The sequence below is a fragment of the Calypte anna genome, chromosome 4B, assembly GCF_003957555.1.
Source record: "Calypte anna isolate BGI_N300 chromosome 4B, bCalAnn1_v1.p, whole genome shotgun sequence".
Taxonomy (NCBI): domain Eukaryota; kingdom Metazoa; phylum Chordata; class Aves; order Apodiformes; family Trochilidae; genus Calypte; species Calypte anna.
In genome coordinates, this window is record NC_044249.1 from 6,484,930 (window position 1) to 6,496,383 (window position 11,454).

At 44.3% G+C, this 11,454-nt stretch overlaps 1 protein-coding gene across 1 annotated transcript; it reads right to left on the reverse strand.

Moving 5' to 3' along the window:
• Window positions 1-5,824: 5,824 nt before the first annotated feature.
• FREM3 (FRAS1 related extracellular matrix 3) lies at window positions 5,825-10,825 on the reverse strand (the record flags this gene model as incomplete). The annotated part of the gene is given in 13 exon segments (XM_030450883.1): window positions 5,825-5,954; window positions 8,217-8,440; window positions 8,442-8,516; window positions 8,518-8,576; window positions 8,579-8,686; window positions 8,689-8,780; window positions 8,782-9,122; window positions 9,124-9,188; window positions 9,221-9,527; window positions 9,530-10,128; window positions 10,131-10,469; window positions 10,472-10,660; window positions 10,663-10,825. Coding segments are annotated over 13 exon segments (2,691 nt in total), but the record flags the coding sequence as incomplete, so codon positions are not given.
• Between the last annotated feature and the right edge of the window lie 629 nt (window positions 10,826-11,454).

The window sequence follows — 11,454 nt, forward strand, 5'->3', positions numbered from 1 at the left end:
GATGATCAGCATAGATACAGATGGGAACAAAATGAAAATTCTGTTTAAAATCTGTACCAGAAGAAAGGTAAGGTAGTCCTGCTGAGTTTGCACTTCATGAGAATGGCACAATTGTTTCTACTGGTAAACAGCAACAAGTCAGAACAGAAAACCTAACATGTAACACTTGTCTCAAAGGGCTGTGGTAAATGCAGTCTTGATCACTGTGAAAGAAACTGGTGCTGACTCAGGTTATAAAGACTGCAGTTGTCTGGTGAGCCACACCATGGCTTAAGCACTTAAGGAAAATGAGACTTCAGAAAAAGCTGAAAATTCAGATATGTAACTTCATGTATAGCAGCACCATTCAGTCAAGATTTAACACTGGGCCTGCAATTAAACTATTCCATTAAAAGAGTTTCTATTTGCAGGTGCCTGATTTGCAGACACCAGCTGAAAACAGGTCCAGTAACTGTACTTTGCTCTTCAAAAACTCAAAAGGACTTGGCATGTGCAGCAGTCTTAACAGCCAAGCTACAAAACTTCACTTTACAAACTGGTGGCCGTAAAAGACATCAGTCTAAATGCTTACACTTTGTGTACCCTAAACAAAAATGTTGAAGCCATCTTTTAAAAACATTACACTTGTTAAGCATCCCTTTTCAGGAAAAAAAAAAATAACCACCCATCAAAAGTCCAGAGAACACTCACTTGTTAAGGACTCACCTTTAGAGGAAGCAGAAGGGGAAGATCAAAGTGCAGAGCAGCATTTCACTTGTGCCAGTATGCAGAAGGCACAGGGAGCTATATCTCCCCCATGGCTCCTAGTAGTTACAGGAAAAACACTTTCTTTCAAATAGAAATAAACCAGTGAGTGTTTGCTCTAGAGTATACAAGTGTGTTGCCTCTGTGCCATCTAGGCAAAACAAGCTGCCTTTTAGAAATGTTTACCTGTATTTTGATGCTATAATGCCCATATCAAGCAAAAATAGATAAACAATTATTGAAAGTTGTCATTAGTGTTCAGAACTACTGCTGTCTGTTGAAGCATGTTTGACAGCACCTGAATGCCCACACCTAAGCATTAACAAACTATTTTTCTAGTGTGGATTTCCAATATAGTCCTACCTCTCACTGATCCCTTGTAATGCTCTGCTTCCAGATAATTGCAATTACAGTGTGAGTTGTCTCACTGCTGTCCTTATCTCTGAAGTACTCATAAAATGTACAAAGCAGACAAACCTGCTGGTATCACTCATTGATAATCCACTACTTAGTTTCCATTCTAATACATTTTCCCTTCCCCAGCAATAATTTTAAAAAACCCACAACCAACCAACAACAACAAGAAAAACAACTCCAAAAGAGCAGGATACTGTACACGTAATCAAACCCAGCATACAAGTACCAACCTCTCATGGGGGATATAAGGCACGGTCACAGCTGCATACGGTCAAAACATTGAAGAAAAACTAGGGTTAAAAAAAAGGAAAAAATAAACACGGAATCCTACTAAGTACTGGTCTGAGTTCTGTAAGTCACTGACACATGCACCAACCCTGACAGAGCTAGCTGTCTGTTGCAAATCACTGAACCAGCATTTGCAGCAGACCAGCCAAGTGTCTGTTCAAAGAACTCAGCCAAGAACTAGATTTGAGTCTGCTTTTTGGTGAAATAGCACATTAAGAGACAAGCATCCAAGAAACTGACTTCTGAACTGTCACTGCTGCTGTGTGGTGTGGTCACAGTGTCACTGCTGCTGGTGTGGCTGATGGGCACTTTGCTGTCCCCAGGAGAGGGCTGTTGGTTCTGGTCCAGGAGTTCTGTTGGCAGTGCAGCTGAGCAGCAGCAGTCCTGTCACACCTCCAGGAATGGGTACAGTGCTGCTTCCAAATCCTCTGCTTGCAGTTTTCAGAACTGGCCTGTGGTGTGGCATGCCAGCTGGGCCCACAGCTTTCTGCATGATGACAGCTTTGTCAGAACAGTCAAGTGCAATGTGTTTAATATTTGTGCCCTGTTTTTATCTGCTCCAGTGCCTTGCATGAAGATCAGGACATCTGGGCTGGCTCTTCTGCTGTGTTTTAAGACTGTGGTGCTGACTCTTCCTTTAGCAGAGGACATCAGATGGTGGTATCAAGACTTCTTTTGCCATTTTGCCTGTGTGCATTTTCCTTCAATCAGACCATATAAAGAGTGTGAATGTAGCACTCTTGGCCAGCTGCCACCTTAAAAAAACCAACCATGTAAAACCCCAGCACAACAGAACAACCCCCCTCACACACATTTACTATAAACTGGAGAGCACCAAGCATCACATTCACCCTGACAGATGTCCCCTGTTTGCTGCCAAATGTCTAATTAAAGTCAGCAGCAGAAATAGGCACTTGGAGATAGGATTAATCTTTGCCTAATGCACACTGCTGAAGTAGGTCAGACAAACTGTGCTACAAGAGAGCCTGTTTCTTTCTAGTGTTACTACAGTGCTGCATTTACCAAAGAATCATAGAATTGGCTGGGTTGGAAGGGACCTCAGACATCAAGTCCAACCCTTGATCCACTCCCGCTGCAGTTCCCAGCCCATGGCACTGAGTGCCACATCCAGTCTCTTTTTAAATGCCTCCAGACATGGAGAATCCACTACTTCCCTGGGCAGCCCATTCCAATGTCTGATCACCCTCTCCATAAAGAAATTCTCCAACCTAAACCTCCCCCGGCACAACTTGAGACCCTGCCCTCTTGTCTTGCTGAGAGTTGCCTGGGAAAAGAGCCCAACCCCCCCCTGGCTCCAACCTCCTTTCAGGGAGTTGGAGAGAGTGATGAGGTCTCCCCTGAGCCTCCTCTTCTCCAGGCTGAACACCCCCAGCTCCCTCAGCCTCTCCTCATAGGATCTGTGATCGAGTCCCTTCACCAGGCCAGTTGCCTCCTTTGGACCCACTCCAGGACCTCGATATCCTTCCTGAACTGAGAGGCCCAGAACTGGACACAGTACTTGAGATGTGGCAAAAGAGAACAGTAGTCTTAATAAACCCCACCTCAGACCAAGAAAATTATTTCAGGAGTTTGAGCAACATCTGATTTAAAGCAGGATGCAGAGTTTTCCAGTTTTGTTTTGTATCATATGAACAAATGATTGTTTTTCAGGTGCGAGGAAATAAGGTCTTCATTTCATGGTTTTCTCCTATGTAAAAAAGTCTCTGTGGTAATTAACCTAGTGGCTTCAGTCACAGGTTCCAGCAGTCTGGAGTTCCATCAAAGCTGCAGGAGGGTAACTCAGTGTTACAAAGCAATCCTGGCATTGCTGCTACACGGTGAGGGAACAAAGTCCACGTGTTGCTGACTGACACAGTGCCCATGGTTACCTGGCATGGTCTGTTCTCCACTTCAGTTCTCTTTTGGCAATTAAGAACTTCTGTGATAAAAAACTTACCTGGAGAAGTGGAGCAGAGGACAGGCTGAAACCTTCAGAGCCAGGGTGTTTTACTAGAGGAAAAGCAACTGCATGATCAGATCCTAATTTCCAAAGGTTCTTGCTTGTGTCTCAGGTTAATCTTTAGCCTATGGAAGTAAGTTCAGCATTTTGAGATTCACGTGGAGAGAAGGCCTCTGAGTTAGGGACTAAAGTAACCAGAAATAATAGCAAAGCTCCCACTAATTTCAGGGGGTCAGATTTTCATCCTGCAAACCCAAGTCCACATAAAGCAAATTGCAGAGAAATTACACTTTACATGGGATTCTAAATTTTTCTTTGTATAGAGCTATTTTTTAGTAGCTAGAAATACATAACAATATTTTCCTTGCATTTTTATGGATTGCAGATACTATGCAGTGCATTTTGGCAGGATTCCTTTACCCAAAGGGAATTCTAAGTTTTAGGCTCCATTCCAGACAAGCTTTGAAAGAACCTTGAACTAGTCCTACAAGGTTAACATCAGCAAAACATTGTAAACTTTCACTATCAACAAGCTCTCATTACTCTTTTGGAAGCAGTAATTGGAAACAAGGTCTAGAGGCCAGCAATGACAAGAGTGTCAAAGGTTAAGTGTACTAAAGAACCTGAAAAATAAAAAGGGTAACTCTACAGGTCAGTAAAGGAGTTGCACATACAAAATATCACTGAATATAAATCAGATGGAGAGGCACTAGACTGACCAAAATCTCAATAACCTGGTCTTTGCATGAAAATAACCAAGGAAAAATAACAAAAATACTTTTGCAATCTACGTGGTAAATTCAAAAACAACCACTGTAGGTCTACTACATGTCATTGCTCCATTATAAATCTTTGAACAAACTTAAAATTATGCTATCTGTGTAATCACCCCTGGAATAAATCCTGAAAACCAGCTGAACTTTACCTACTCTGTATTCAGTATGAACCAATCTTTACTCTGTGAAATGAACTGTAGGCTAAATGTTGAACACACAACTTGGAACCATCGGTGTGGTAATTGGTAGCTTACATACTCATACTTCTGCCCAAATCTGCAGTAAAATAGCAGGAATGGGAACAGTTTCCTGAAATTAGAGGGATCAACCTTCCTAGAAGGTGCTGGACATTCTTATACAAATCACCATTTCTCAGGAGCTCTCTCAAGCAGCAGAACTAGTAGTTAACCAGATAAAGTACCTAAAGGAATCTTTGATACCCTCAGGTCACACAGAGCAGTTATTCCAAAGATATGCTCTCCCTTTAAAGGGTGAAACTCCTGTCTGCAAAAACCTGATGAGGTTCGTGCAAGGGAAGCAACAACACATTTTTATTTCCTCCTCATATTTGATTTGCAACACCCCCATTTCATTGCTCGGAGCTTCCTTTGGACTGATGCAAACCGAAACCCTTTTAAGAGGATTTTAGAAGGCAGAATGCAGCAAGGCAGAAAATAGCGGGCTCTTTCTTGGGTGTTGTTGCAGCAATAGCAAACTGTACTAAAGCAGTGCCCACATTCTCTCCCCTGCTGGGCCTTGAGGTATTTTTCCTGAGTTCCAGAACAGCCATTACAGTTCTGCCTTCTTTCAGGCACTCCCCTGGGGAGTGAAAGCCCCCAGTGGAATAAGTTTAATGTGTTTCTAAGCACCAAAGCTATCTGAAGACCAATGCAGATAGAGTTAGTTTTCAAAGCATTTCCTTGTGGTTTAGTAGTAATGACAGCATTGACTTTTCAACCTTCTTTCCCACACCAAACCATTTTTAAGTGATTTTCCAGCTGTTACTCTATTAAAAGCCATGTACACATCCTGTCACTGTGCCAGTCACATCAGCACACAACCACCCTTCAGTCACTACATACTTTCATTACAAGCATACTCTGCATATTTATTACCACAACTTTTTTACTGTTTTGTTGCTATCTGGAACAAACAGATGATGATGTAGCTAAAAGAATCATTTAACAGAGACTGAAAAGTGCTACTAATGGAAACATCAGGTAACTGACTGCCTTTGTATCTCTGGGCATATAAGAATTAACATCTGTTGTCACATCATTCCTTTTTCCTCTTTGTTTCTCATCATTATTGTATTAACCCACCTAGTCCTGCCACAAAGACTCGGATACTGTTCAAGCCACAGCAAAATCAGATGTCTCTAAGAAACACAGGTACAGTTCACAGCACCATCTCCTCTGTGCTGAGTGAAATGTAAGTGAATATAGACCAAGATGGCTTCTCCAAACTTTCTTAAATTAATAGCACCATTTGATTTTAATTGGACCAGTTGCACACTACATCAAAAAGAGCTTGAATATAATTGGCTTGTGAAATGTAGCTTGTTTTTTTCCAACCTCTCAGCTGGCCAATGTTCAACATTTTTCTTTCAGCATAACCAGCTGAAGCACAAATCCCATTTTCAGCTTGTCACAGCTTTGTTCCCCATTACTCTACTGCCTCTTAAAAGAAGATTTTTCAGCTGTAAAGTTGCCAAAAATACAAAGTGCCAGCCATGGGGAATGGGTTGGTGCAACAGGTCTTCCAGTTTCCTGAAGTGCAGTGTAACAACGGCTGAATGAAATTATTTGCTTACCAAAACTAAATAATTCCCTGCAAGCCATGAATACTGTGTGCACCTTCCCAGCTGCCTAATATCTCATCTTCATTTGTAACCATAAGAAAACAGAAACTCAATGAACCAGAGGTGCGGTTGACATAATGGTGACAATGTTCTCAGTGTCCCTGAGGATACATAACCTTTTGTGTAGGAGCAAAGTGACAACACCAAATGAGTGGTTCCAAGTGTTCAGTTACTTCTTGGATGATTGAAAATAAAACAAGTCACATTTCATGGTGATACTTTCAGTGCACTGTCCAAAACTGCTAAGTATTGCCCTACAGATGGGATAAGGAAAACACTGCAAATCATATCCAAGGTGATCATACTCAAGTCATCAAATGAACAGGTTAATTTCAGCTAATTAAAACATATCAGCTAACCGAAGTATGAGAGAGTTTTTAATCCATACCAGAATGCTTATTTCTCAGGCACTTATTTATCTGTGGCTGGATTGGTTTGTAGCAAATGGTGGACATGAAGCTATGATTTTAAAAAGTTTTACACTGCTATAAGAACAGCGACAGACTGAATACAGATAGAATGTAGTAACTGATTTTCAAGAGATCAAGAAATGCAGCTTTTGATTTGCAATAATTAGAAGAGAAAGCCCTAGCAAGTAAGAAGCTATTGCTTTTCAGTGACAACCCTTGTAACTGTTAATAAGGATTTCTTTTTATTGAGTCTAACAAATTTGGAAAAAAAAATTTAATGGTGTTTCAAACTTATCTTGAAGCCCATTGGTAAATACAAATTAAATTGTCAAATGCTGTATTACAATACTATTCTGACATGCTATATGCACTCATAACATCAAACTAGTCAGTGTCACAGGTTAACACTGGGCTGGCAATGGAATAACAGATGCTCTCTGTTCATCTCCCTCCCCCCTCTGATAGAGAAAGGAGAGAGAATAAGGGAGAGAGACTGATGGGTTGGAAATGAAACTCCACAGCTTAAAGGAAATAATGATAAAAAGTGCTGAGGTCCCACTCCCCCCCAACAAATCTCACATCACCACCAAGGCTGCAGGGCAGACCTGGGAAAGGCCAGGTTGGACTCCTGGGGTCAGCAGCAGTTGGGAGCTGGAGGCAGGAACAGGGATTCAGGCTGGGATGGGTCAGGAGCACAGGCAGAGGAAGGGATGGAATCCTCCCTGGATGCTGAAGCAAACAGGGACAGGGGAAGAAGGGTGAAGGTGAAAAGCTAAAGAAAGGAGGAAGGAAGAAGGTTTGGCCCTTGTGATCCCCCAAATTTATACCAAGTATGATGGGTATGGGATGGAATACTCTGGTCAATTTTGGTCACCTGTCTTGTCCACTTCTTCCCTTAAAGGAGGGTCAGAGGTGTGACCTCCTTACACCTTTTTTCTTTCTGGAACACAAGATGTTCCTCAGAACTGAGCAGTGGCCTTGGTTCTGCAGACCGTTCTCTGGCTATAATGATAAACATGGAGTGTTACCAGTCCTAGAAGCAGACACTGACTGAGAAACTTGCTCTTAATTTCAGTGAGTACAGCTACTTACAGGGGATTTCACTGAAAGCAAAATTGCAAGACTGAAAATTAGCTCTATCCTGGCCCAAAGCAGGAGAGTTAGGAAGTTTACAGAGATTACTGTGAAGGCAGATCTTTACACAGAAGTTATTTATCTGAACTGCAAGCTTATTTTACAAAATATTCCTGCTTGCCTTTAATTAAGAGGAACTTATGCAAAAATTTTGATGAATTCTCAGTGAATTTATATGGATGATTGGAGAAAAATAGCTGCAGCCTTTGGGAAAAATACCAATACACAAACAGAAAAAAAAAATCTAATAACAGTAGTCAAGGAATAGGCAAAAAACTTGCAACATACACAAGAGTTGAAGTAAAAAATCAGTGTTCCACTGAAGCCTTTGAAACAATAGCACTCTGTGCAAAACAAAGAAGTGTTTCTGTATGCATGAGAACAAAAGGGACTTAACCAACCTACCGTACAAATTTGCAGGCTCTCACCCCTGATCTAAATCAACTGAACTGTCCTTATTTAACAAAGGTTAACACTTATTTTCTCTTTTGATTCAGTAGTCAACCATGATTCCAGACCCATCAATATTCTACCCTGGATGGCTGATGGATCTCCTTGCTAGTCTCAGGGAAACATTCAAGTTTGTGTGGGTGCCATCAGTCACAGAGAAGGAGAAACTGCCCTACCTGGTTTCTGTTCCATGATGTTTGTAGCTGATAAGATTCTCATTCAAATCCTGTTTGGTGAAGCTGCTGACTGGGTAGCTGCTGTTGTACAAAATCTGGCCATGCACTAGAACCTGAGGAGCCATGAATAGGAGTAAATGATCAGGTGTATCCTCATGTTCCACCATCAGCTCAGAAGGGGTGAGCAGCCTGGTATCCCCTACCTCAACAATCAGGTCACCAAGTAGTTAGAATTGGCTTTTTGTTGTCCACATCTGTGATGGAGACCCTGAAGGTATGAAAGACTGGGTTATACCCCATATGTCACTTCAAATTCAAACCTGTCCATCTTTATCTCATCCTCTGCAATGTGAGTGTAGTGACCTTGTTGTCAGCAACTTGGAGTTGAATAAATGAAACAACAGGTACTCTAGGACTGTCTGAATGCTCTAAATGGTCCCAGGTTGGGGACCAAGTGACACTGAAATGCAATCACTTGTGCTGAGCAGATCAGTAGTGAGTGTCATCTTTCCATGTTCTTCCAGAGTTACACCCTTGTTGATCACCTGAGGGAAGACCATGTCTGCCACCAATGGTAACATAGCAGTATCTGTCTATCAAGGCATTAATATCATCAGTAACATCAAATTTAATCGGATCCTGCACTCTACACAGGCCAATATGAACATAGTGGATAAAACCATGTTCTAAACCATCTTGTTTAGAACATGTGCCTTCTGTACTGTTGAACAGCACTCCCTCTTCTCTGTTCAGATGCTGCAAGGAGCCCTGCACAGGCACCAAATGGATGACATAAACAAGGCTCTTGTCCTCTGAATCAGTGTCTGTGGTTTTCAAGTCTTGACTAAAGATGACTTTTGCCTTGGCAATATCTACCTCCAGACCATTGCTGATTGCCATCCTAGGGGGTCTCATCATCTACCAGGATCACCCTAACTGGCATCTTCTGCTCCAGTGTTTGGAGTCCATCAGCTGAATTTAGGAGCTGTACTCTTTAGTACAGCTGTACTCTTTGGAGCTGTACTCTTTAGCCTTAGAGTCATCATGTTCATACACAGTGCTGGATCTCCTCCTGGATCTCCTCCAGGGTGAAGCTGTCAACAAGCCTGTGGACAGCTGCTGCACAATCTGGCCATGCTTAGGAGGGACAGTGACAACAAAACACAATTCATCTGGAGACTTCTCTGCATCAGCTCCATTGAGAATGGGGGTGTCAATCACCAGGCTCACCCCCTCCAACAGCATGAATCCAAGCACAAGCAGCTCTAGCTTTTCATCATTGGTGAGGATGGGCAAGAACTGGGGTGAGGTAAGAAGTTAACACCATCAGAGCACTGGAAAGTGAATCTGTCCTCCACAGGCTCCACTCCTTTGTGAATCCTCTGCACATAGTTGAGATGGCCCAGACAAATATCTTTGATGGAAAAAGCACTAATAGCAGTACCAGCTCTAGACTTCTTGGACCCTGGGGCTGGGGAGACATTCTCCATATATCCTGAAGTGGACTGAATGGTGACAATACACAAGATGTCATCCCTGAGAGTATCTATGTCCTCCACATGCAGCTGACCCAGAGTTAAAGTACACCTCCCACCCTCTGTGACTCTGAGGGGCTCTGCTGCAGCCATTACCTGAGGTGCAATGCTACCCACAGGCAATAGTTACAGCCACATCCTTTGTACTGTGCTGCCTCTCACCACATGCTCACTGGAGGGGTCAGAAATGGTGGGATTGAAGGAATCCTACCTCTTTTTCAAGCCAATCTCTCCACTGGTGTGAGCATAGACTACTGCTCCACTGATGAGGTCATGCTGGGTAAACTTTTCTGATTGTCCTTCTTCCACAGGGAAGTTCCCAAGCTTGGGTGAATCCTGCACAGTCAAGATCAGCACCAATTTATTTGTATCCTCATAAGTGATGTAGTGGTTTCAGTAGCACCTTTTTCCATCAATGGCTGCTTCCACCCACCTGTGACCACCAGGTTTTCACCATCCACAGGCTGCACAGCAATCTGGACTGTGATTGGCACATGATGGACTCCATCACTCACTTCCAGCTGATAAGAGTCACTGGAAAACTTTTTGCCTCTGTGCTTGTAGGAAAAGTGCCCACCAGCAGTATCAGCTAGCAGGAAAGATTCCCCTGGCACCATCAGACCTCCTTCCAGACGATGTAGATGGCCATGCTTCGGAGCTTGAGTTACAGTGAGGATAATCTGGTCTGCAGGCGTCTCCATATCTGTGGCACCCAGTGGCTCCTGGTAAGATGGAAGCTGTTTCCTTCAAGCCCAGTGAAACCCGTATTGGTGATCCGCGGTGGCTGCTTGTCCACTGCCTGCAGAAAGAGAGTCAAGGTACCGTGTAAAGAATCGTCAGCCGAACCTTCTACAAGGAATGCAAACTGAACCACTCATGGTTCGATCCCCAGCTCCTGATCCGGGGGCAATATGCCACCTTGTGGTCGTTGATCTGGACTTGGGTGAAACGCGTATCAGGTGTCTCAGGACTATCGGGCAGCATAATCTCTTCAGTGACCACAGAGCGATTCTCATCTGTGTCAGATGGGGGTGTCAGTAACGTGTACTTGAGGTCCCTGACATCTACATCCAGTCAGTCAGCACGCCCAGGGTTAGGGTTAGCGCAAACTGTTCCACCCCCATCACAAGCAGCGCCAGGAAGCTGGGCTCGGGTGAGGTGGTGTCGGCTCCTTCGCGGATCTGCACCAACACCTGGAAGTATTCCCGCAGCACGGACACCCGCCCCGGGTTGCAGTCCCGGCCACGGGAGGCGGTGGTTGCCCTGTGCTGGTAGCAGATTGCTCTGCAGCACGGCGGAGCTGCCCCTCAGGGTCCAGGAGCCCCCCCTAGGATTGGGGGGCAGCAGGGTGAGGCGGACGGGCTCTCCCTCGGGATGTCCAGGGGATTCTAAGCTCCCGCAGCTTCCCCACAGCCAGGGCAGCTTGCGGCTGGGCAGACGCAGCTGCGGGAAGAGCATCTCCAGAGTGAAGGGAAAGACAAGAATCAGGTGGGGAGAATCGTAGCGGAGCTGGAGGGGCAGACAGTCCCAGCCGGGGCTGCGGGCCCCCTCATTGGATGTGGATGACCTGCCCAGGGACGAAATCGCAGAGGAAGTGCGGGGCACGGGGGCCACCGGCGGATTACGGTCCTGTCCCGCTCCCCAGCACCGCCACGCCGCACCTGCCCCCCGGCCGGACCTCCAGCACCAGGTCCAACACCGGC